Source organism: Capricornis sumatraensis, chromosome 18 (assembly GCF_032405125.1).
Source record: "Capricornis sumatraensis isolate serow.1 chromosome 18, serow.2, whole genome shotgun sequence".
Taxonomy (NCBI): Eukaryota; Metazoa; Chordata; class Mammalia; order Artiodactyla; family Bovidae; genus Capricornis; species Capricornis sumatraensis.
This window is the reverse complement of record NC_091086.1, coordinates 40,033,137-40,060,604: the sequence shown is the minus strand read 5'-3', so window position 1 is coordinate 40,060,604 and position 27,468 is coordinate 40,033,137. Positions and strand designations below refer to the sequence as shown.

General features: G+C 39.4%; 1 protein-coding gene across 1 annotated transcript in view; it reads right to left on the bottom strand.

The window, feature by feature from the left end:
* Positions 1 to 26,895, bottom strand: part of C6 (complement C6) — a 73,078-nt gene extending 46,183 nt beyond the window's left edge. The window contains exons 1-6 of the mRNA XM_068990434.1: positions 26,763 to 26,895; positions 20,234 to 20,396; positions 18,066 to 18,222; positions 16,357 to 16,501; positions 9,236 to 9,377; positions 4,472 to 4,610 (exon numbers count right to left, since the gene is read on the bottom strand). Of these exons, the coding sequence (XP_068846535.1) occupies positions 4,472 to 4,610; positions 9,236 to 9,377; positions 16,357 to 16,501; positions 18,066 to 18,222; positions 20,234 to 20,376 (726 nt within the window). The 5' untranslated portion in view covers positions 20,377 to 20,396; positions 26,763 to 26,895. The remainder of the gene's footprint in view (positions 1 to 4,471; positions 4,611 to 9,235; positions 9,378 to 16,356; positions 16,502 to 18,065; positions 18,223 to 20,233; positions 20,397 to 26,762) is intronic.
* Positions 26,896 to 27,468: the final 573 nt, after the last annotated feature.

The following is a 27,468-nucleotide window of genomic DNA, read 5'->3' as shown; positions in this document are numbered from 1 at the left end:
TGAATTTTCCAAGCACAAGGTAAACCCTTGCTATGGTTATGCTAATAAGAAGAGAACAATGGACAAATTTTTAAAAGTTGCAAATTTGATTGATTGAAGAGTACCTCTTTATGTTAAAAATGCTTGTTTTGTTGGTAATGAAAAAAACTCTTGTTTTAAATTATTTAATATTAAAATGCACTGTGAGGCAAACCACATGTCATAGTTAAATAGCTTGCACAATTAGTCAAGGGAAGAAATAACCCAGCTGCAAGAGAGTCTTGCTCAACAGTAAAATACAGTCAAAAGTTCAGGATTCCTTTGAGACATTGCAGTGCATGCTAGTTAGCTTTTAAAATGTCCAAAAATGAAGTGCATCCATTAACAACAGAGCAATACAACCATAATTAAATGTAGTTGCTGACATTTCTTTAATATTTGTTTAAAAAGCTTGACTACAAATATTTAGTTATATAAATTAACTCTCATGTAAGAAAAGATGTGTCGACTTAAAGAAAAAATATATTTGCATATAAAGTAAGGACATTGGGTATCCTGGGAAGAAGCTCAGAGAGAATCTGACCATGTATGTTAGCTTGGTGAGAAAGCAAGTTTATCGCTGAGCAATGCTGAAAAATTCAACTGGGAAACTGGGGCCAGGTCTCCTATATTCTGATAAAGCATTTGAATTGACTTCTAAAGGCAAGATTTTGCATCTAATAAGTTCTTTAACAATATTAATTGAAGGATTGAAAAATTGGGGATGCCACATATTGTTTTGCAAAGATCATGTTAGCTATAGCTAAACTAGAGGCAAGGAGAGCAGTTTAAAAAACTGTTGCAAAAAAGTTGAAAAAGAAGAATGGCCAGGTCCAGGGCAACATTGGTTGGGTAGAGACAAAGTGGTGGATTTGAAAGATATTTAGGAGGTAAATCAACAGAAGTTGTTGACTAAGCAGAGGTGTATGTGTGTGTGTTCATGTGCCTGTGGGGGGCGGGGGCAGGGGTGGGGAGAGAGAGAGAAATAATGAATGGGAATGCTGTTCCATGAACAGGAATATGGAAAGCCAAGACAATTTCAAAAGGAGAAAGATGAGTTCTTTTCATGATGTGTAAAGAACAGCTGGTGAGCTCTGATTAGCTTCATCTTCCTAGCTTTTCCCAGAAAGAGATGTTAAGCAAACTCTGGGAAAAAGGTTTTAATCCCCATTTTACATCTTATTTCTAGCCCATCCTGACTATCTGTGGATCTTGTGGGCTGATGACCTCCTAGAGCTTGACATATGTCGACATTTCACTTTTGTGTCTGAAGAAAGGAGCTGGGTTTGTAGGGAGGGGTAGAAAACAGTTGAGAGAGGCTGGGGGAACGGACAGGATGGGTGACCCTTGGTTGCTTGTGATGTGAGGGTTAGAGACAGAACCTAAAGTTATGAATTTCACAAGGGATTTGGAGAGGCTTTGGGGCACTGCAGACCTTTGAAGTCTTTCAGGCTTTAGGACGCAGCAAGAAATGTTATCTAGGTAGGTCAGTATATTGTTAAGAATCAAAAAGACTAGTGGTAACTGCGCTCTGTACTTCGCTGGTGACAGTGAGTACTTAGCGTCCAGCCAGTAGCAAGCAGCAACTCTTAAGAAAAGAGATGAGGTGTCCTGAGATAGTGATACAACTCTGAGGACTGGTGCAGGGGTCGTACTGTGACAGAGCTCTGCATTTAGCACTTGGGAGATCCCTGAGGGGCAAGATTCTTCCTACCGTCTTCCATTCTGACTTCCTGTCCAACTGCCTTCCATTCAGCAACCTTCTCTAATCTTTGTGTACCAGCCAGCTCATGAATTCCATTGTCTCAATATGCTCTGATACTATAGAAGAATGGAAGTCAGATGCCTGCTGAATTTCTCTTCCTCTGCTGTTTTCAGTGAGGAATAGCTTAGATTTGCACAGATGCCTGTTAATGGCATGAACAAAGTAATAGCTTGCTAACAGGGGTCAGTGGAAAGTGAGCTACTGTAAGGAAAGTAAGTGACCTCGGCTCTGGTCATTTTCAAACCTTCCTCAGCGGTTGAATATTATCTATAGCCCAATGACATATAGATAGAGACCAACTCAGGTAGCTTCTTAAGGTTGAACGAGTTTCAGAACTACATGGATAATGAAAAGAATATACTTTCTTCTGAATGAGGAATTTCAGGCTGTTATTTCCTGATGAAACTTGGCATGCAGGCTTGGGTTACTAAGTTACTTGGGTAGATCCAGTATTCTGCGGGTAAATGTTTAAAAACCAATTGTCTGAGGGGGGGGAAATAAACAACAAAAAACCCTGTGATTTAATACTACAGCATTGGCCTTTCTCTTGCTGTATATATTCCTACTATGCTGATTTCAAGCTAACTACCTATGTGATACTCTTGAATTCAAACTTGGAAAAAGATGCACAGTAGCAAATTATTATTTTTGGGGGGGGAAGGGGGGGTGGGGAAGCTAATGGTTTTTAACAATTAGCAAGGACTGCCAATTGGCATTGATGGTTAAGTGTTGTGTCCTGCGAATTATTACATAGTACTTTTATGATACAATAAATGCAAGTAGCTTCAAGAGCATAGATTCATGGTCAAATGTGCCAAAATAATTGAGAAGTGATATATTTTGAGTAATTATCATGTGTTTTTAATATCTTTATTTAAATTTAATATCTTTATTTAATCTTAATTTAAGATCATATATTTAATATCTAATAATGGTCATGTTTAATAATCAGCTTACAAAAGTCTTAAAAATTTAACAGTTGGCTTTTGTAAGCTGGAAAAGCTGACTCTAGCACATCATTGGTGAACTTCACAGGTGATACCTTTTAAATGAGAGTTTATGACAGGTACTCAGACCTGGCACTTGTTGCAGAGTCATTAATATCTTTCTTCATACTTTATTATCAAGGTCTCATCTGGCACAAATTCTCATTCCACTGTGCCATTTACCTGCTGCATTACTCTGAGAAGGTTTCTAACTTCAATTATCTTAAATATCCTATTATTAATAAGAGGAACACAAAATAAATTTCTCTTTCTGGGAAGGTTGTTATGGCACTTGAGTAAAACTCATAGTATTACTTAAGCGTAAAGTGTTAACTCTGCCCATATTTTACTATCATGTGTTGAGCCAAGATTTTTTACTTGTAAAACTGTATAAAAGAGATGCTTGCTGAGAGTATAGGCAGTATTTTTTTGGGGGGGAGTTATTTATTTTGAAAGTAAGTTAATGGATTGGTTGTTTAGGAGCTAGAAACCTTTCTTCAACGTAACAATAATTTATATAAACGTTTGGGTTTTAGCTCCTACAAAGCCTACATCTTAAGAATAGAATACATCTTCCATCATTGACAGAATTTTTGATGCTATCTTTTCTTTGGAAATATGTCTCTTCTGAGTTCTTTTTCAGCATTCCAGCAAGACCTTCTCTACCTCCCTTGGCGGTAGTGAATCCTCTGGGGTTAGCATCTTCTGGATCTGTGGCGAGAGAGTGAGTATTTTCTTTACCTGCTCAGGGTCACTTGTTACTCTTGTCACATTTACTTCCAGGCAGAGGTGGGACTTCCCAAGGTAAGTCTCCCCAGAGGAGTTTGAACTTGACAGTTGGATTCCAAGGATATTTCTCCACATCCGTTAATATGTATTAGATGGTTTTTAAGTCGAGTTTGTCAAATTGGAAAATGACTGTATTTATATGAATATAATCTTTTTTTTTAAAGGATCGAATGATTTGCTGAATGCATATTATCTGAAAAGTGGTCTCAGAAATCATTAGATTTTCTGAAATTCTCTCTAGCATGTCAAATTTGTATGCATGGATACAAAAATTAAAGTCCTGTCTTTCCTGTTTGCCTTATCATAAACGAGAAGAAACAAACTGTTTACTTTAGTTCGGCAAGTATGGAGTACTTATCATGTATAAGGCACTGGGCTAGATTCTAAGAATATATAACACACTGCTCCTTATGACTCAGAAAAATGAAAAGAAAACCAAACCAACTAGTAAAATGGGGTAGAAGGTAAGTAGAATTACCCCATTATGCTTAAATTCATCTGGATTTTTAAGATGTGCTTTATGTCTAAATTTTGTGGTTATCTGAGAGAACTATGGTAGAAGATTCTGAATATACCAAGTCATTTATCTGAGTGGGGATCTAGTATAGCTATTTGTTCATGGGAGAAGGCATGGACTCTGGAATTTGGAAAAGTTGTGCTTAAATCTTGAACCCAACTACTTGACAGATGCTTAACTTTGGGCAAATTAGTTTCCTTGTTTTCCATCTGGGAATTGAGGATGAAAACACTGACATTACTGAGCTGTGGAAGGAATAAATGTCAGCACATGATAGTGATGAAGAATGCTCATTACCTTCTTATTCTGTCCCTTCCTTCATGACTCTCTTTTCATTGAAATTTAGCTTATAATCACCTTTGGCATTTGGAATGCCCTCAAGATAGGTTGTCGTACCTCGAAGCTGACATTTTCTAGATTGGCCGCAACACGGTATGGATTACTCGCTCTACTGCTTTTGACAGTTCTACACACTCCTCCAGTGAAAGAGTTATCAAGGACTTCTCCTCTGGGCTCTCCTGCCAGGAAATGAAACCTAGAAACAGAGTAATTGTTAAGAATTCAATAGATGTAAAGCAGTCTTTAACATTTATTGTATTTATATGAAAGAAATTCTTCTCTTAGGCATGTTTTGTCTCTTGACAAATGGCTTGAAGGAAAGTCCATGTTTTCCAGTTTATGGAGAGGTATCCAAAAAGGTCTGGAAGTCAGAGAGCGTCCAGGTCGGTGAGCACACGGAGGTGCAGGTAAGTGGTACCTAAGCAAGGCATGGAAGCTCATGCCCTTTCCACATCCTTGCCATACCTATCTCTCCCAAAAGGGTGTTCATCTGTTAGGTTCTCTCTATTCCACTTATTAAATTGTTCCAACCTTTCATTATGAAATAAAATTTAGGTTTATAATTATTTCAGGACTTACAAAACCAACACAAACTTTGGAAGCAGATTATGAAATAAATTACTACATAATTTATGCCATTCTGGGTCCACTGTCTTTACTATCATATAGTAAAAGAATTCTTATAAAGAGCTAATAATGAAATAGTAACAGCAATATTTTAATAGAATTGTAATCTATCATTAGTTTTTCCTAATAACTATAATGATATTTGAAATCTGTTTAACAAATGCTTACATAATGTTTACTGTGTCTAGTACTGTTTGATCTGTATTTGATATTAATATTATATTTAATTAATATTTATGACAACCATGTGATATAGGTACAATTATTATACCCATTTTACAAATGAGGAAATTGAAGCACAGACAGATTAATTAGCTTAGTACAAATCAAGTATTTAAGAAACTGTTTTGTGGTAGATAAGAACTTCTCCAGAATGCTAATTGTTTTCCAAGTTCTTATAGATATTAATATCTGTTAAATTAATTCTTTAAAAAAAAGTTTTTTGTCAAAAATTTAGTATTGCTGAATCACATATGATGAGATAATGCGTGCACGCTTAGTTGCTTCAGTCATGTCTGACTCTTTGTGACGCTGTAGACTGTAACCCACCAGGCTCCTCTTTGCATGGAATTCTCCAGGCAAGAATAGTGGAGTGGGTTACCATGCCCTCCTCCAAGGGATCTTCTCAACCCAGGGATTGAACCCACATTTCCTGCGTCCCCTGCCTTGCAGGTGGATTCTTTACCACTGAGCCACCAGGGAAACCAATGATGAGGTCATAGAAAATACCCATAATGGCGTCTGCTGCCCATTTCTTGGCACAGAGCTCCCAAAACCCGTGTAATTTATGTAGTAAGAGCACTAAGAGCATCTTTTTTTTTTTTCTAATATTTGGTCTTTGACCTCAGTTTTTGACACAAGGCTGCTAACACCTTGGAATTTCTTGAGTGATAAAAGTGTCTTTTGTTCCAATGAGGTGATTCTTTGTGGGCTCCCAGATGGGTACTGGTCACAAAAAAGATCCTGCCATGATTCAAAGCTTAGACTTTTTAGCTCTATCTTCCATTCTCCAGAGAGGGGAAAGGGGCTGAAAACAGGGGTAATGACTGATTACGCCTATGTAATGAAGACTCCATAAACATCCCAAAAGTATGGGGTTCAGAGAGCTTCCAGGTCGGTGAGCACACGGAGGTGCAGGTGAGTGGAACCTAAGCAAGGCATGGAAGCTCATGCCTCTTCTGCATCCTTGCCGTACCTGTCTCTCCCAACAGGGTGTTCATCTGTATCCTTTATCATATTCTTTCATAGCAAACTGGTAAATTTAAGTAAATTGTTTTACTGGCTTCTATGAGTAGCTCTTGCAAATTAATCAAACCCAAGGAGGAGTTTATGGGAATCTTCGATGTGACAGGAGCACATATGAGAACCTGAACTTGCAATCGGTGTCTGACATTCTGGGGGAGCGACGGCAGTCTTGCAGGACTGAGCCCTGAACCTAGGTGATCTAATACTGTCTTCAGGTAGCTAAGGTCAAAATTCAATTAAATTGTGGGGCAGTCACCTGGGGTCACAGACAATGGCTTGGTGGGGGAAACCCCCTGCCTATGTCTGGCATCAAAAGTGTTGAGGTGTGGCAGTGATGTGAGAATAAAAGATGTACATAACAGGAAAACCCACATGTCAATCAAATCTCAGTAAAACTGATAAAAAAGAATGATTCTTACCTTTCCTGTAAGATATATCTCATAGTCAAATTCTCATCCATATTTGAGTTTATATAAGTGGGCATTTGAGGGAGGAAGTAAGAGGAGCTGGTCTGGGAAAAACTTTCCAAAGTACTTAAGTTAACATGGCTAACACAGGTGTTTAGGACTCATTTTCTGAGTTAAGAGGGGTCAATGAGGAAAAAACAACTGATGATCTTATACTGCCCTTATCCAGTGTACTTATAAGTTCATCACTGACAAGAAAGGGCTTGAGGGAAATGGCTCGCAGGTCATGAGGAATCTCTGATGGTAGTCACTGCTGGCAGAGGCTGAAGATAGGACTTTTGTGGAGGTGGCCCTGTTAGGGCACCCAAAGGAGACTTTTAGAAGTGAAGTCAGCTACGTAGCAGTTTTTAGCACTATTTTCTCTACTCGCCTCTGTGGTATTTAAGTTAATTTTAAATATTTTGGTGTCTCAAACACATTGTGGCTTTTATTATGTTAGGTTTCTAAAGTGTTTTATCTTATTCGACTTTAATGTTATATTTTATAACTTTTTGAATTTCATTAGAATTTCTGTATATAAATATGCATGTGTGTTTGTGTATTTATTTCTATGTGTGTGTGTGCGTCTGTGTGTATGCATTTGTACCTTTTCTGAGCCTGAGAGAACACAAGCAGCACACTATTATTGCCTGGTTCTTGCTTCAGATTTCAGACCTGGTGACTGATGTTGACAAAGTAGCAATGTTGGAATGTCTTATTAAATTCTTTATTGGAAAGATGCCATTTAAAAGTGAAGGACAGTCACTCAGGAAGCTTCTTTTTTTGGGTAGAAATGTGTTGGAGAGAAGCAGCGATTTTAAGGCCAGAAAATTAGAGATTCCAGTAAGCAGCTCTCAGAACTCTCAATCCCTGGGGAGGCGAGGAGAGGACTGGCTGTCCCTGAGCCAGCGGGTTTTGCTCATTTCTGAGAATCCTTGGGACAGCAGCTCTGGCTGGCAGAGTCCCACATAGTCCTTCTGCCAAAGTACACACAGCACGTGGTCTTTCCCATCTGTAACCCGAGAGTCTAGATCAACTGAACAAGAGGTGAGTTTGTAATGTTACCCAGAATCAATCAGAACATTGGAAAATGGGATTATCAGTGGGAGGTTTTGGCTGAGTTTTTCTTCCAAAGAAAAGAAAAAAAGGAAACCATTTCTGTATCTTGATAAGAAGATGCTGTGAAACTCTCTTGTTGAAATAACTTTTAATTAGGAGTTCTCAGTTCAGTTCAGTTCAGTCGTTCAGTTCAGTTCAGTCGCTCAGTCGTGTCCGACTCTTTGCGACCCCATGAAGCGCAACACAACCTCAAATCAGTTTGTAGCCATCTAACTTAGAGCTGGGGAAATTACAGCTGAGAGATGTTCACTTACTTGGTCATGATATTGTGAATTAATGCAGAAGTAGGTGGTGGCTCAGACGGTAAAGAATCTGCCTTCGATCCCGGAGACCCGGATTCGATCCCTGGGTCAGGAAGATTCCCTGGAGAAGGGAATGGCTACCCACTCCAGTTTCTTGCCTGGAGAATACCATGGACGGAGGAGCCTGGCGGGCTAAAGTCCGTGGACTTGTAAACAGTCAGGACACAACTGAGCGACTAACAACTTTCAGATCTAGAACAGGGCTCCTCACTTCCAGATTAATGGCTGTTGCACTTTACTGCTGTCCTTGAGTTTGGTTCTACAGCTGCTAGTTTTCATTCTAATCAAATGAGGTTGTATTTGCAACTGTTGCTGTTTGTCTTTAGAGCCTCAAGGTTCCTTTTTATGCAAGTCGGGCAGTACAAGTAAAGACTTTAAAAATCTCACTACAAAGCAATAAAATCCTGTATAATACTATTTGCTTTCTGGCCAAAAACTGAAGGGAGAATTATTTATCATGAGAACAGGAGAGTACAAGAAATTACCTTTACTGGTTTTTCTTATGCTTTCAACTAAGGCTTAGCTCTTGTTTTCTTTTCTTTTTCTGCTTGTTTTTTTTTTTTTTTTTTAAATAGGATTGTAATAGGGAAATATTGTGAATAAGTTTTAGAAGATCAAAGCTCAATGGTGATTTTTAAAATACCAGTCATTGAATGATGCTTAAACACCATTTGAGAAGTGGAATATTTCCTGCCATATCAGTAAACAAAGGATGTCAGCAATTGCAGCTACCACCAATGGTGAACTGGTGAGCCCTGAGGGAACTCAGGAAGGAAAGAATACCTGCCATAAGACTTTAAACAAGCTATGTTTATGAAGTACTCATAGCATTGTCTACTACACACTGAATGTGAAAATGCTAAATTTAAATTATCATTTTAATTTATTAAATAGCTAAAAATTAAAAGTAATTATTTTCATCATTAAGCCTGGCAGCCAAGTATCAGACAGATAGGACTAGTGGGAGGAGTAAGAGGTTAACGAGGAATGTGAACAGCGGTGGGTCTCACTGCTTCATCGCTGCTGCCAGCTCTGGTTTTGAAATGATTTTACTTCCCAAACGATAAAAAGATGTTACATACCCCATGCCCATCAGCTGTACACTAGGGATGGGTTTATAGCTCCGTGAACATACTGGTTTTTTTCTCCCACAATTCCTTTCATCTGAATTGTCTCCACAATCATTTTCTCCATTGCATTCCAACTTGCTGGCAATGCAGCGACCTGGTCAAGAAATAGTAATATGGACAACAAATGGTCACTTAACAGAGTATTTATTGATTTGAAACATGTTTACTTTAAATTTCAAGGGAAGGTAGAGGGCCAGTTTTCATTATTTTCGATGGGAAATAAGGAAATGGAATAACAAACTGATATTTTCTCTTCTTGTTTAGTATTGCAAGAGTCTGGATAGAGTTAGTCACTCTTGAGCTGATTGTCTGAAATCAAAGAAATAACTCTGGAATCCCATTCCCACTACAGTGAGCTTGCTGCAGAAATCATGTTCTGTAGGAGAAAATTAACAATAAGCTCAGAATTTTGTTTTAATTTAGGATAATAGACTCAAGGTCACTACTTTTATTTTTAAAAAACTGTAATTTCACACACACATGTCTACTGGTACGCATAACAATGTGACTTAATGTCTAAAATTTTATATTGAGAGAAAGAAGCTGGACACAGACGAGTCATGCCATCTGAGTCTTTTATCTCATGTTCAAGAACAAGAAGGATTAACTAGAAACAGGAAACAAGGAACTTTTGGGGTTTATGGCGATTTTCTGTACCTTGATTGGGGGTCGTTTACGTGGGTGTATATATTTGTCAAAATCAAATTGCACACTTACTATCAGTATATTTTACTATATATAATTATTTTGAAAAGTGAAAAAAAAAGTGAAAGTGTAAGTCACTAAGTTGTATCTGACTCTGCAACTCCATGGACTGTAGCCCTCTAGGCTCCTCTGGAGCTTTCTAGGCAAGAATACTGGAGCAGGTTACCATTCCTTTCTCCAGTGGTTATTCCTGACCCAGGGAGAGAACCTGTGTCTCTTGCATTGCACGCAGATTCTTTACTGTCTGAGTCACCAGGGAAGCCCCCACTTTACTATACGTTATTAAATATTTTATTGTAGATACTCACTATATATGATTACTGTTATAATTACCATTAGTAAGAATTTCACTACATACAATTTACTATATCTATTTTTTGGACACATTAAATGCCCGGATACCACAGTGTTAGATAGCAATTTGTGTGAGTGAGTTTAGAAAACAGTACCAACTCAGATAATTCTCTTTCTTTTAAAACTTGCTGAATTTCATTATGATCCTAGGAAACAGTGTGTGCCTGTATATTACTGAAATTGAAACACTCTTTCTACAATGACAGATAGCCCGTCTCCTGCTCCTCAGTCTCTTGCGTATAATCAGAAATGCTGGCATCTGTACCATTATGTACAAGTCTCATCAACAGTGATTGAATGTTTTACTCAAGACTATCTTATCTGGAAAATTCCATGGATAGAGGAGCCTGGTGGGCTATTCAGTCCATGGGGTTGCAACGAATCAGACATGACTGAGCGACTGAGCACCTTCACGCACACACACACATCTCATTACCTATCTTAAATTGTGGTCAACATTTCAGTACAGCTATGAATGACTATTTTGATCAACTGAAATGCTTAAGGAAATTAGATATTCTGTTGAATTGATTTTTTTTTTTAACTAATAAAGAGTTCCCCAGAAAGCACTTAGTTTCAACTTTTGGGGGGTTAATAATCTTAATGGATGATAGAAAAAGCAAGAGAATTCCAGAAAAAAACATCTACTTCTGCTTTATTGATTAGGCCAAAGCCTGTGACTGTGTAGATCACAACAAACTGGAAAATTCTTCAAGAGATGAGAATACCAGACCACCTTACCTGCCTCCTGAGAAATCTGTATGCAGGTCAAGAAGCAACAGTTAGAACTGGACATGAAACAACAGACTGGTTCCAAATAGGGAAAGGAGTACATCCAGGCTGTATATTGTCACCCTGCTTATTTAACTTATATGCAGAGTACATCATGTACAATGCCGGACTGGATGAAGCACAAGCTGGGATAAAGATTTCCAGGAGAAATAACCATAACCTCAGATATGCAGATGATACCACCCTTATGGCAGAAAGTGAGAGGTACTAAAGAGCCTGTTGATGAAAGTGAAAGAGAAGAGTGAAAAAGCTGGCTTAAAACTCAACATTCAAAAAACTAAGATCATGGCATCCAGTCCCATCACTTCATGACAAATAGTTGGGGAAACAATGGAAACAGTGACTGACTTTATTTTCTTGGACTCCAAAATCACTGCAGATGGTGACTGCAGCCATGAAATTAAAAGACATTTGCTCCTTGGAAGAAAAGCTATGACCAACCTAGACAGCATATTCAAAAGCAGAGACATTACTTTGCCAACAAAGGCCCATCTAGTCAAACCTATGGTTTTTCCAGTAGTGATATCTGGATGTGAGAGTTGGACTATAAAGAAAGCTGAGGACCAGAGAATTGATGCTGTTGAACTGTGGTGTTGGAGAAGACTTGGGAATCCCTTGCATTGCAAGGAGATCAAACCGATCCATCCTAAAGAAAATCAGCCCTGAATATTCATTGGAAGGACTGATGCTGAAGCTGAAACTCCAATACTTTGGCCACCTGATGAGAAGAATTGGCGCATTGGAAAAGACCCTGATGCTGGGAAAGATTGAAGGTGGGAAGAGAAGGAGACGACAGAGGATGAGATGGTTAGATGGCATCACTGACTCAAGACATGAGTTTGAACAAGCTCTGGGAGTTGGTGATGGACAGGGAAGCCTGGCATGCTGCAATCCACGGGGGTCACAAAGAGTCGGACACGACTGAGCAACTGAGCTGAGCTGAAGAATCATCAGTAAGAAAGGTGGAATGTAATGCAAGTAATTAAATCATCCTTTGATTATTCAAAATTTTATATCAAGACATTTATTATAGGTACGAGCATCATAATCACACAAGACTGAAAATATAGAGGGAATTAAATTCCTGTCAGTCCTAAGATATAACCTGAAAGACACCCTGTTTTTTAAAATAACACATCTCTAGTTTTTCTTGTTTGCTTTTCTTAGGGCAGTGCAGAATGGTTAATTTAGTTTGAAATAGAGATGCTTTACCTAAAGGAGAAAAAAAAAAGACATATCTTACAGTTTTTAAAAGTTTTGAACCTAGTACTCACAAATTTGAACAAGAGCTGATTTTTTATATTTTACACTAAAACTCCCATTTTATCAGATGGAGGTAGAGATACACATGCAAGGTACAATTCTCATTAACCTAGGTTTGTGATCAGGGTACCAGATATGTAAGAAAGTCTACTCATTTGATACTTCTGTAATGGAGCAGGACCCTGTGGGGCTTTCCCAGCTGGCGTTCTCTCATATCCTCTGCTTTAGCTCCTCTCTGAAGTACCTACTGAATATATATGTATATGTGTGTGTGTGTGTGTGTATACTTTTGAAGCACATGTCCTGAGTTGTTTCACAGGTGTGAACATCCCCCACCAAATGGAAGATGTTAACCTCTTGATGACCATGAACACATAGCCCCAGGCCTCCTGGAGCCTAAGGACTGATAGTGACACAACCCTGTTACCTCATCACCAGCCAGTTAGAGAACTGTGCATGAGCTGATCACATATCCTGTGACTCCCTTCCCTTACCTGGCTTTTAAAAATGCTTTACTGAAATGTTTCAGGGAGCTCAGGGGTTTTTAGGGCTTGAACCACCCATCTCCTTGTATGGCTCTGCAGTTAACTTTCTCTGTTCCAAACTCTGACATTTTGGTTTGTTTGACTTCACTGTGGACTTGTGCTAACAATTTTAGGGATATTATAGAGTCTCTATTAACAAGGGTGGGCTTCCCTGGTGGCTCAGTGATAAAGAATTCACCTGCTAATTCAGGAGACTCAGGTTTGATCTGTGGGTCAGCAAGATCCCCTGCAGAAGGAAATGGCAACTCATTCCTGCATTCTTGCTGGGAAAATCCTACAGACAGAAGGGCCTGGCAGGCTATAGTTCATGGGTTGCAAAGAGTTGGACACTACTTAGTGACTAAACAGCAACAACAACATTAGCAAGGGTAGGGATGAAAGCAAGAGGACCTCTCTTGAGCGATGTTTAGGAATGGGTGGCAGTGTGAAATAGGACTAATGGGACACAGTTGAGAAAGGTTCTAGGTCATGGAAACACAACGCAATAGGAAGTGGAAAGATTTGTAAGCCACAAATATGTCCTATACTAAAGAAGGAATGGCAGAAGTGAAGGGACATTTCAATAGTACAGAATTTGCAGAAGTCAGCATGCCTTAGCCAACACATGCATATATATATTTACACCTGGAATTATGTAGTCATTTAGAATTATATATGATTTTCCTATTTACTTGAATTGATTTATGTTACTACATGGTATATTACTTTTATAACCAGTTGCAAATTCTCATCTCTGTGTTAAAGTTAGGACTTCAAGAGGAGTTCGCATAGTGCATGGGGATTTGCCTCATAGGTTCTTCTCAAAGGTCCATGTATACATTAAAGGGATAATTTCAGAGAATAGCACTGAAACATGTATATTACCGTATGTGAAATAGATGACCAGTGCAAGTTTGATACATGAAGCAGGGCACTCAAAGCCAGTGCTCTGAGACAACCCAGAGGGGTGGGCTGGGGAGGGGGATGGGAGGAGGGTTCAGAATGGGGGGACACAGTGCACCCATGGAAACTGTTTTAAAAACTAAACAAAAAAAAATACAATTCGCCTTGGGAGATTCTGAAGAGCAATCACGAGAGTAGAAAGGAAAGATAGAGATTTTTTCTGTTGTTAACTGATCCAAATATCATCCTGATATTTGTCAGGATGACTTACATCATCCTGATATGTCAGACAAATAATGGTCCATCCAATCTTTTATTCCTTTGAGAGTGGCATTAGTGGATGTTTTTAGGAGAGTACAGTGGTATATCATCTTCAGCGGAATATTCAACAACCAAGAGCCCATGGCATTACCCAGTCAGAATGGTACCCATGTTTGTACCAGAGATTAACTAGTTAATGGTTGGACTGCGGGAAGATCTAGGAATTTCTGATGAAGGGATCTGGACAGTAGGGCAGAGGTCACTAAGAGAGCTCAGGGTAGCAGCTGCTTATCAACCATTACAGCTGCATTTCAATGGTTCAGTTTCTATTACCAGCTATGGACGTATTACTGATGAAGTAGAGATTGCTGTGCCTATACCAGTAACTTTCCTGAAATCACTCATTTTGAACTGATAGCACATGGACATATCTAAAGACTTCTCAGACTTGTGGATATTTTTGACATAAGCTCTTTCATAATGAATTTCATAGATTTATCATCTATTGAATATAAGAGTTCTCCCTGGTTATCTGTTCTAGAAACTACCCTTCAAGCTTCAAATTGATGTACATCAGTTCTAAACTTTTAATATTCTGAATATAGTGCTTAGGTCTGTATTCCCCTTAGCCATTGCCATCAAGGTTTTTCTCATATTCTCTATTTTGTCAATATGTGACATGACCTTATTTATATACAGAAATTCAGAAACTTTTTCTCTCATAGTTCTGGAGTGCAGAAGTCCAAACAAGATTTCTGCAGGGCTGTGCTCCCTCTAAAACTCTGGGAAGGTCCTTTTTGCCTCTTCTCACCTTCCAGTTGGTTGTTGGTTGCTCAGTTGCTCAGTCATATCTGACTCCTTGAGGCCGCATGGACTGTAGCTGGCCAGTCTTCTCTGCCCATAGAATTTTCCCAGCAAGAATACTGGAGTGAGTTGCCATTTGCTCCTCCAGGGGATCTTCCCCACTCAGGAATCGAACCCCCATCTCTTGTGTCTCAGGCATTGGGAGGTGGTTTCCTTACCACTAAGGTCACCTGGGAAGCCCCTTATTTACATAGGCATAATGTATATCTCCCTACCCATGTCTCACCCTCACATCCCGTTTTGGGGATGAGGTACAGAGAGAAAACCCTGGAACCAGCCTTCCTGTCTGACTTTCAGAAAAGATTGGTAAAGCTGAAGGCAGGAAGCAAAGAGTAAGAGAAGAGAAACATTATGCCCAAGTCTGGGGTCAGTTTATGGAAATTCGAAATCTGCCGTCTAGTTCTACTTTTCAGTGTATTTTAGAGTATGCAAATAATTTGGATTTTATTAATCAGAACTCTAATTTTATTTTAACTAAAATTGACTATTTATACAAGAAATCAGTGAACTATGGCCCATGGACAAAAACTGACCTGCTACTTGCTCTTGTAAATAAAATCCTATTGGAACATAGTCATGCTCATTTGTTGATATACTGTTTATTGTATACTGCCAAATTGTGGCAGCTTTGATGCCACGATTCCAGAGCTGAATAGTTGCTACATAGACTGTATGGCCTGCAAAGCCTAAAATATTCACCACCTGGACTTCTCCTGAAAAAGTTTGCAGATCTGACCTATATGGTTCAACATGCTGAGCTTTGGAAAGCTATTAATTAGCAAGAGAATACATAGATTAAGTAGTATATTCAAGGTTTGATTATAATCTAACAATACTTAAATATCAAAATGTATGAATCTGTATGAGAATTGAACTTGAAGGGAATTGTTGCCATTGTTTAAATCATTTGCAGTCTCCTCTTCTGTGATTATCTTTGGAGTCATTCAATGGACCATACCAGAAAATTTGTTACATCATCTCTAACCATCCCCTTTACATAATATCTTAGCATTAGCATCCTTATCTTAATAAACTATATTAAAATTTTAAAATGCATCACTCTTTTTCAATTGCTTATTTCAGTTGTGCTTATTAATAGCCCATTTTTAAAAGTATCTGCTTCCTCCTCTATTTCCTCCTCCTCATTCTCTTCCTCCTGTTTCATAACAGTGTAGGAACCTGGGAACCTGTACTTGATGAGCAAAGGAATCAGGTGAGTGGTCAAGATGATTATAGCCTGAAAGCTGTAATTTTACACATGAATAGTACATAATTGGTAGCATAACATCCCTGTCTCCCTAGGCTTAAAATATGGTGGGACTTTTCTATCATGACTTTCACTGGGAGTCAATTGGAATAACTTTAGTCATTTTTAGTGAAGACTGAACATTTTTCAAAAGGCATTACCACTGTCACAGCGGAATTTATTCTTGCAGTCAGTCTCTTCAATTTTGCAGAGCTTGGATGGAATGCATGGCTGAAAGGTCATGAGAGGTTCAGTGCATGGTTGTCCTCCAAACTGACTGGGGTGCAAGATGGACCTAACCTTAAACTAAAAGGAAAGGAGAGAAAGGTGAGTAACTCTGAGGCTGGGTCAAAGCCAGAAAGTGTCTAAGAAAACTGGGCTTCTCCGTCACAGTAGTGATTTTTCCTATAGTGGCATTTCCTAAATTACTAATGATTTTTTCCCCCAATTCCATTATTGTGTTTTCTTAGGGAAGTCAATACTTTTGGGGTCTCATTTTTCCAACCTGTAAAACGAGGAAGTGGGACAACAAATTTCCTAAGATTTCTAACTCTGAAATCATAGGATTCTAAATTGAATCAAAATCAAATGCACAAATATTTACTGAGCATGTCCTGAGTGCAATAAATCTTCCAGGTCATAACAGTAGCCCTTTTATTCCTCAAAGATAGTGTGAAGTGATAAATGTGAAAGGACTGATGGGGGCGGGCTTATGTATGAGAAAGTCACTGTGGAAACCAAGGCTGGCACATTTTCCACACTTTGAAAGGTTTTAAACTGTCAGTAGTAAATCAAAGTGGAGAAGGTAATGGCACCCCACTCCAGTACTCTTGCCTGGAAAATCCCATGGGTGGAGGAGCCAGGTGGGCTGCAGTCCATGGGGTCACTAGGAGTCGGACACGACTGAGCGACTTCACTTTCACTTTTCACTTTCATGCATTGGAGAAGGAAATGGCAACCCACTCCAGTGTTCTTGCCTGGAGAATCCCAGGGACAGGGGAGCCTGATGGGCTGCCGTCTATGGGGTCGCACAGAGTTGGACACGACTGAAGCGACTTAGCAGCAGCAGCAGCAGTAAATCAGAGTCAGGGAAAGATAGAATAGGATTCAAAAGTACTGACTTTAAAGTCAGAAAAATCCAAGTTCAATATGTAGCTTTCTATTCATTAGTGATGTGTGCTTGGGTAAATTACTTCACCCCTAATGATCTATAACTTCTTCATCTGTAAAATGGGTAGAAAAACAATGTGATGTGAAGTTTGAGTAAGATGATGTGTGCAAAGGAACCTAAACTGTCTCTCTGAGATAGTGGGTGCTTTCCTTGTACTGGGTCAATTCCTTTACTTCCCTAATGTCTGAATGCTTACACCTACCCTGACTGGAATTCACGTGGGCCAGTGCCCTACCTGGAACGCACTTGAGGTAGGTAAATATTGCAGCTGGGAACAATAAACAAATCGAGGGACTTTCCCTTAGCAGGGGCAGTTAAAAGAAAGGGCAAGGAGTCATTTTAATTAATGTACCTCATTTCTGTCTGATTTTAAACTTTGGACTGAATTGCCCATTTTTTAGCACCTGTTTTTGCTTTGTGAGCTCTCACAGGGCAGAGGCAGTGGAAATCAGAGCTGGGTGAGTGCAATACCAATCCTCAGGGTTTGGGGGGTGGCAGGCAGAACTTTTTTGGTATTCACATGCCAATAAAGCATGTCAAATGAATCCTGCCTCCCCCTAAAATATTTCCCTCAGTGGAAGCTGGGACAATTTATTTCCAGAAATTAAAGTAATTCATCATTTCTATGATTGTGGAGTTTGTCAGGGAATTCAAGAATTTATGATTCTGATTTCCTGAATATACCCACATTTCACTTACCCGTTTTTGAACACAAGGGTCACAGTCTGACCAGGGTCCATAATCTCCCAGGCGGCAATTGACAGGGCAAGTTTGCCAGTTACACTCTCTGGACTCCTGCTTGGTACAAAGCTGGCCACAAAAGTTTTCAAAATAGTACTGATCTGTAACAATCCGTCTATAATAAGGAGGAGAAAGCTGCTTAGAATGAGACTCTTTACTGTGGCTCCAGCCCCATAAGAAAAATATTCATTGAGCATCAATTACAGTGAATAAAAGGAAAGAGGTTTTCATGGAAAATCAAGCAGTCCACCATATGTACAGTTTTTACCACTTAATGGAACTCAGGACTGGGTCCATAATTTGTGGGGCACAGTGCAAAATAAAAGTAGGGGGAATACATGTTCAAAGAAGGCTAAGCACCAAAGAATTGATGCTTTCAAACTGTGGTGCTAGAGAACCCTTAAGAGTCCCTTGGACTGCAAAGAGATCAAACCAGTCAATCCTAAAGGATATCAATCCTGAATATTCATTAGAAGGACTGAGGCTGAAAGTGAAGCTCCAATACTTTGGCCACCTAAATGTGAAGAGCCAACTTGTTGGAAAAGACCCTGATGCTGGGAAAGATTGAAGGTAGGAGGAGAAGGGGATGGCAGAGGATGAGATGTTTCAATGGTATCACTGACTCCATGGACATGAGTCTGAGCAAACTTTGGGAGATAGTGAAGCACAGGGAAACCTGGCGGGCTACTGTTCATGGAGTTGCAAAGAATCAGTCATGACTGAGCGACTGAACAGCAACACATTCATAAATTCTTAGGAATTTCCAAAGAGAGGAGGCAGAGCATGAGGCCAAACCACAGCCTGCTCAGAGTGGGGTCCTGTGTGGACTGCACAGGCTACACATCTGTGAAGCCTGCCATGCTGGAATTCCTGGGAGGGACTAGAAGACAGAGAAAGAAGAAAGCTTCTGCCAGTTGCTTAAAAGATGACAATGCAGTGTGGTAAGTACAATGACTGAGATAGAGCCAGAGCTCTGTGTGGCTAAAGATGAAAGGAGAAAGTGACATGAGAGATACATTTTGAAAAATGCACGTGAGTTTTCCAGGCAACAAAGGGAAGGGCGTTCAGAGGAAACAGCTTGTGCACAGATGAGCAGGGAAGGAGTATGACGTGTCCATGGAGGAGCTTGTGGGATGGACCCGAGAAGAGCATAATCGAGAGGGATGAGCTTTTATTATGGTACTTTATTTGGTAGTAAGTAGTGAGCTACTCCAGTACTCTTGCCTGGAAAATCCCATGGACCGAGGAGCCTGGTAGGCTGCAGTCCATGGGGTCGCTGAGTCGGGCACGACTGAGCGACTTAGCAGCAGCAGCAGCAGCAGTGAGCTACTAAGGGACTTTTGAGTAGGGAAATATTATGAACAAATCTGTTCTTACATCCAGAGTGGATGGTTTATTGAGGCCATCAGGTGGTGATTTTAATGAGACTCACACTACATATGTAAAAATAGTTTTCTAAAATAGATCTCTAAAATGTTCTATAACAGTTAAAAATACATTAAGTATATGCCTTTTTTCTTCCAAGTCACGTGAGCATCTTCATAGAACAGAAATATCTAACAGATTTAAAGAAACTGTGGGGGAGGAATAATCTGAATTAATGAAAAGACTGAATTTTTAAATGTTATCAAGTAAAACACAGTTTTCTTGCCTTCTTGTCCATGCCAACAATCGAGCTAATAGCTAGCAGTGCTGCTCAATTGAGGTCCTGTTAGACTCAGTTTAATGAGTAGAAAATTCTCTATAATTAACTCACTAACTGTAGGCAAGCAGAGTTATGTGCTGATTGAAAAAAAAAAGCCCAAGTAGTGATTCTAAGTAAATTAAATAGTCAACTGAAAATATTGAACAGATTCTTAATTGAATTTCTTTAAAATGCTTCAATTTTATGGAGAGAACAAAAGTAGACTCCACTTTAACCTTATGTGGAAAAGACATCAAATTCCACCCAAATTCATGAGTTCTTTTTAAAATTAAAAAAAAAAGTTTGCAGATTTTACTCTGCAAAAATTATACTTGCAGATATATTTTCTTTCCCATTGCTTAGTGTGGCACTTTTTGATTTTGCTAATTCTGTCCTTGAGGTTTCCCAGGGCACAAAGAAAAGCTACAAAGCCCACACCCACCTCTCTCTGGTCTGGGTTCCAGAATTGCAGGTTTTTGAGCAGCTGGACCACTGAGCCCATGGGTAATGATCACAGAAACAGGCTTGGCTCTTGTTAATCAGAGCACTCAGCAGGATAAAATACAAGATGGACTGTCTGGCCATGCCTGGAGGGCCTCCAGATCCTGAAAAGAAATGATGTAATACATATTAAACATTCATGGGGTAAAACTTAACAAATCATTCTCAGTTACATTCTCAAATATGATCTTTGAAAACATCTTGCCTTCCTTAAGTCAACACATATAAATTCACAGCCTTATGAGTATAAATCCCATTTCTAAAAAGATTTTTAGGGTGGACACTCCCATAGTTCAAAATCCCAGTACTAGTTAGGTTTCTCTGAACTGTGAGTGATAGGCTACAAGACAAAATGTGTAGTAAATATTTGTATCTCATTCCATTCCAAAATGGAATTTTTTATATGATCTTACACTTTTTTGAGATAATTACTTATTTTGTGCAGACAATACCCTCAAGTATTACCTAGTACTTCCTTTCAGTTTTTCATACCTTTCTGGGACTGGGGAAGGACTTTGGAACCTTTCTTTCTGAAGCTCTGTTTAGTTTCCTGGCATCTTGGCATTAATAGCTTGCTCAAGAGTTCATTGTCCCATTATCTCTACTTTTAGACTCAGAGAAGTTAGAGCTGGAAAGGGTCTTTGAAACCTTTAGGTTAAACTCCCTCATTTTAAGGATGGTGAGGCTGAGGCTTTAGCAGGTACAATAAGGTTGAAGCAACATGACAAGTAAGCCCAAGATTCCACATTCTTAGCTGAGATGTATCCCTTCATTTGATTTCTAGTAATACTAATCTACATGCTTGGAACTTCACCACCTAGAGCACAAGAGGGTTTGCTCAGATGTGGCTAAATGCCAGAGAAAACTTGGACCAGTGGTTGCCCATGTGCTATGGAGCCTTGAGAATGAATGGAGTTAGCAAAACCATACTTTCCCCCCAATACTGCCATTTTGATTTTTGTATCTCTAACAAAACATGCACTCAATATGCCAGCAAATTTGGAAAACTCAGCAGTGTCCACAGGACTGGAAAAGGCCAATTCTCATTCCAATTCCAAAGAAGAGCAATGTCAAAGAATGTTCAAACTACAACACGATTGCACTCGTGTCACATGCTAGCAAAGTAATGCTCAAAATTCTCCAAGCTAAGTGGCAACAGTTATCAGTATCAGTTCAGTTGCTCAGTCGTGTCTGATTCTTTGTGAACCCATGGACCGCAGCACGCCAGGCCTCCCTGTCCATCACCAACTCCCAGAGTTTACCCAGACTCATGTCCATTGAGCTGGTGATGCCATCCAACCATCTCATCCTCTGTTGTCCCTTTCTCCTCCTGCCTTCAATTTTTCCCAGTATCAGGGTCTTGTCAAATGAGTAAGTTCTTTATATCAGGTGGCCCAACTATTGGAGTTTCAGCTTCAACATCAGTCCTTCCAATGAATATTCAGGACTGATTTCCTTTAGGATGGACTGGTTGGATCTCCTTGCAGGCTAAGGGACTCTCAAGAGTCTTCTCCAACACCACAGTTCAAAAGCATCAATTCTTTGGTGCTCAGCTTTCTTTATAGTCCAATACCCACATTCATACATGACTACTGGAAAAACTATAGCTTTGATTAGATGGACCTTTGTTAGCAAAGTCATGTCTCTGCATTTTAATATGCTATCTAGGTTGGCCATAGCTTTTCTTCTAAAGAGCAAATGTCTTTTAATTTCATGGCTGCAGTCACCATCTTCAGTGATTTTGGAGCACAAGAAAATAAAGTCTGTCACTGTTTCCACTGTTTCCCCATCTGTTTCCCATGAAGTGATGGGACCAGATGCCATGATCTTAGTTTTCTGAATGTTGAGCTTTAAGCCAACTTTTTCACTCTCCTCTTTCACGTTCATCAAGAGGCTTTTTAGTTCCTCTTCACTTTCTGCCATAAGGGTGGTGTCATCTGCATATTTGAGGGTTTTGATATTTCTCCCAGCAATCTTGATTCCAGCTTGTGCTTCATCCAGCCCAGCGTTTTTCATGATGTACTCTGTATATAAGTTAAATAAGCAGGATGACAATATACAGCCTTGACGTACTCCTTTTCCTATTTGGAACCAGTCTGTTGTTCCATGTCCAGTTCTAACTGTTGCTTCCTGACCTGCATACAGATTTCTCAAGAGGCAGATCAGGTGGTCTGGTATTTCCATCTCTTCAACTGTACATGAACCAAGAACTTCCAGATGTACAAACTGGATTTAGAAAAGGCAGAGGAACCAGATATCAAATTGCCAACATCCATTGTATCATAGAAAAAGCAAGAGAATTCGAGAAAAACATACACTTCTGCTTCATTGACTATGCTAAAGCCATGGACTATGTGGATCACAACAAACTCTGTGGAAAATGCTTAAAGAGATGGGAATACCAGCCTACCTGCCTCCTGAGAAACCTATCTGTAGATTAAGAATCAACAGTTAGAACTGGACATGGAACAACAGACTGGTTCCAAATAGGGAAAGGAGTATGTCAAGGCTGTATATTGTCACCCTGTTTATCTAACTTCTATGCAGAGTACATCATGCAAAATGCCAGGCTGGATGAAGCTCAAGTTGAAAGTTGGAATCAAGATTGTTGTGAGAAATATCAATAACCTCAGATATGCAGGTGACACCACTCTAATGACGGAAAATGAAGAGGAACTAAAGAGCCTCTTGATGAAGGTGAAAGAGGAGAATAAAAGAGCTGGCTTAAAGCTCAACATTCAGAAAACTAAGATCATGGCATCTGGTCCCATTAGCCTCACGGCAAATAGATGGCGGGAAAAAAAGGAAACAGTGACAGGCTTTATTTTCTTGGGCTCCAAAGTCACTGTGGATGGTGACTGAAGCCATGAAATTAAAAGATGCTTACTCCTTGGAAGAAAAGCTGTGACTAACCTAGACAGTGCGTGAAAAAGCAGAGACATTACTTTGCCAACAAATGTCTATCTAGTCAAAGCTATGGTTTTTCCAGTAGACAGGTACCAATGTGAGAGTTGTACCATAAAGAAGGCTGAGTGCTGAAGAAATGATGCTCTTGAACTGTGGTGCTGAAGAAGACTCTCGAGAATCCTTTGGACTGCAAAGAGAGCCAACTAGTCAGTCCTAAAGGAAATCAGTCCTGATATTCATTGAAAGGACTGATAAATATTCAGCTGAAGCTGAAGCTCCAATACTTTGGCCACTTGATGAGAAGAGCTGACTCATTGGAAAAGACCCTGATGCTGGGAAAGATTGAGGGTGGGAGAAGAGGGTAACAGAGGATGAGATGATTGGATGACATCATCGACTCAATGGACATGAGTCTGAGCAAACCGGGAGACACTGAAAGACAGGGAAGCCTGGCATGCTGTATAGTCCATGGGATTACCAAGAGCCAGACATGACTGAGGGATTGAACAACAACAACTTCCGGTATACAGCAAAGTGATTCAGTTATATATATATATATATGCTGGTGCTGGTTTAGACACTAAGTTGTATCTGACTCTTACAACCCCATGTACTATAGCCTGCCAGGCTCTTCTGTCCATGGGATTCTCCAGGCAAGAATACTGGAGTGAGATGCCATTTCCTACTCAGAGGATCTTTCCAACCCAGGAATAGAACCTGGGTCTCCTGCATTGCAAGCAGATTCTTTATTGACTTAGCTATGAAAAAAAGAAAGAAAGTGAAGTTACTCAGTTGTGTCCGACTCTTTCTTTGCAACCCCATGGACAGTAGCCTGCACCAGGCTCCTCCATCCATGGGATTTTGTAGGCAAGAGTACTGGAGTGGGTTTTTCATTTCCTTCTCCAGGGAATCTTCCGACCCAGGGATCGAACCCAGGTCTCCCGCATTGTAGACAGACGCTTTACCGTCTGAGCCACAAGGGTTAGAGATTAGCCAAGAGTTATAGACTTAGCTATGAGGGAAGCCCAAATACATATATAAATAAACTGGATGTATGGTTCCCTGTGCTATGCAGTAGGATCTTGTTTATTTCCTTTGTATATAGTAGTTTGCATCTGCTAACTCCAAACTCCTAATTTATCCCTCTCCTACCCATTTTCCCTTTGGGTAACCATAAATTTGCTTTCTATGTCTTCGAGTCTGTCTTGTAAATAAGTTCACTTGTATCATATTTTATGTTGCCCATATCATATGGCATTTGTCTTTCTAACTTACATCACTTAGTATGTCAGTCAGTAAACATTTTCAAATTGTCCTACAAGCTCAGAGAAAAATGCTAGTATAAAAGCAACAAAATCCACTGACATGTGGCTGAATATGTCCTTTAATTTAAAATGGAATTGACACCTATTTGACTATTCAGTGAGTGAAATATAAAGGAACAGAATTCATTATCACTGTCTGAGGAGACAGAACTGGTAGACAGAAACTGAAGATGCTTTTCATGATTTTTATTCAAACTTTAAAAAAATTATTTTTAATTGGAGGATAGTTACTTTACAGTATTGACCTGGTTTCTGCCATACATCAACATGAATCAGCCATAGGATACATGTAAGTTGCTACACCCATAGGCTGTTTCAATCATATAAAACAAGAGACTCCTTTAAAGACCGCTGCACTTGCCTGCCAAATTTAGTTCTCTCAGTCATGTCTGACTCTTTGTGACCCCATGGACTGTAGTCTTTCAGGCTCTTCCACAGGGATTCTCTAGGCAAGAGTACTGGAGTGGGTTTTCATGCCCTTCTCCATGGGATTGTCCCAATCCAGGGATGGAATTCAAGTCTCCCACATTGCAGGCAGATTCTTTACCACCTGAGCCACGAAGGTAGCCCAATTTTAGTTCACTGGTTTTTAACTCACCTTTTCTGGTTTTCTTCAGCAATACTGAACCATAGACTTTGGGATAAGAGTGTCCAGAAATTAGGCTGGGTTCAAACCAAATACATAGTATGAGTTTTATATACTACACATCAGACCCAAGCTGAGACTGAATGATTTTCTACTGGCTTTCTACCAGCTGCCAAAGGCCTTGAGGCTTCTAAACAATGTGAAGTCTTCTTATTAATCACTAGACAGACCACATCCCATTCCCCACTCCCAAATTGGGACCTTCTCAAGCAGGAACCATTTCAGCAAGGAAGGAGACCTAAACAGAGGGGTTTTTCCTGTTGTTTATTTATTTGATCTTTTTCTTATTAAATTTTGAGGAGATAGATATGTTCCAGAATAATTCAGTTGTAAAGAAAATAAATTCTTATTTTGTGGGATCAGCATGTAAATGATCAGGAAAAATTGAATTCCAAGAGATTACTAGTTCTCAATTCTCAGCAGACACTCTGTTTTAACTTCCAAAAGCTTGAAAAGTATAGGTGGATTTTATTCCTCTTATCATAAAACTGCAATAACAGAATCCATATAAAATATGCTAATCTCATATTTGGCTATACTACTCTGAGACAATTTGGAAAATGCTATAAATGAAGATGATAATGCCAAAGATTCTTATTTGAGGAGATGCTAATAAAATAGCTAATCAGTAGCTTCTCCTTTTATGACATTTTATTGTTATAAGGAAAAATTGCCTTATGTTAAAATAATTCTCATTCAAATAAAGATAATTATTTCTTTTATTTTTTTATTATCATAGCCCAGCATCTAATATCAAAGCATTCCTTATTTATCGATTTTTAACATCTTTAGACATTTTGGAGATATCTAAAATTTCATGCAGGCATTATGCCCATTACCACACAATTTTCATATAAACATGGAACAAAAAGAATTTTCAGTGAATAGAGAAATGTAGTTAAGAAAAATTTTCCACTGCAGTAGCATAGTAGAAGAGCAGCAGCTCTGCAAGTTTTCTCATTGCCCACACTTTCGAACTCGAAAACTGAGCGGTTCCATTGAACCACTGAAGATGGCTATGTGAACGTTTGGAGAAGTCTATTATAAGTGAAATCCATTTATTCTGATCTGTCACCTTCCCATGTCCTTGACTCACATGAATGATTTGTTCCTAAGGCCGTTCAGCACATCTTACCTGACAGGTTCAGAGGGTGTTCTAGTCTGACCCTAAGTTCAAGTTCTTCCTTTCCATCTTCCTGTAAATGTCTTGACTCTCTTATTTTTTATTTTTTCCTTCTGCGCATGCCCTAGAAGCTCAAGAAGTCGTATTCACCTCTGCTGGTGCTGTCTGGGGAGCCCAGGCACATGACTAGTCTTTGACTAAAAGGTATGTTTGCTCTACTTTTAAATGTAGTTTATCTCATAGAAAAACTTGATTCACCAAGGCAGCTCTCTGGAAGAACACTTCTTTGAGAAATATGAACCTTTTGGTTCTTTTGAGGTTTAAGCAAAATAGTTACATCTTATTTTAAAAGGAAGTAAAGGACTGGAATCTGTTATGTATTTTCACGCATGAAAGGACAAGTTTGTTGGAAGCATGATCTACAATTTTGAAATCTTAAAATCACAAATGAAATCATTATGTCACTTACCTTAAACAAAGATTGTGGTATCCAGTTTGTGGTATCCAGAGAGTTAATCTGCAGATGGCTAAGGAAACAATAGGTACTCACAGTGAAAAGGGTTTATAGAATAATCCAAACAAATCTTTTTTCCCCTTTGCTAGCTGACACAAGGTCATGTCCCAGAGATCTAACAACACCTAGAGCACTGTCAGAACAAACATTCCGTGGGAAATCTGGACTTTGGAAATGATTACTTCAATCAGCAGTAATCCTGAAACTTTTTTTTTCCCTTGTTAAGTTTTTTAAAATTTATTTTTATTTGGAGGAAAACTGCTTTACAATGTAGTGTTGACTTCTGTCATACATAAGTATATATATGTCCCTACGCTCTTGAACCTCCCTCTCACCCTCTAACTCATCCTACCCTTCTAGGTTGTCACAGAGTACTGGGTTGAGCTCCCTGTATTACACAGCAATTTGCCACTAACTATCTCTAGCTATCTATTTTACATATGGTACTACTACTACTAAGTCACTTCAGTCGTGTCCGACTCTGTGCGACCCCATAGACAGCAGCCCACCAGGCTCCCCCTGTCCCTGGGATTCTCCAGGCAAGAACACTGGAGTGGGTTGCCATTTCCTTCTCCAATGCATGAAAGTGAAAAGTGAAGAAAGTGAAAAGTGAAGTCACTCAGTTGTGTCTGACTCCTAGCGACCCCATGGACGGCAGCCG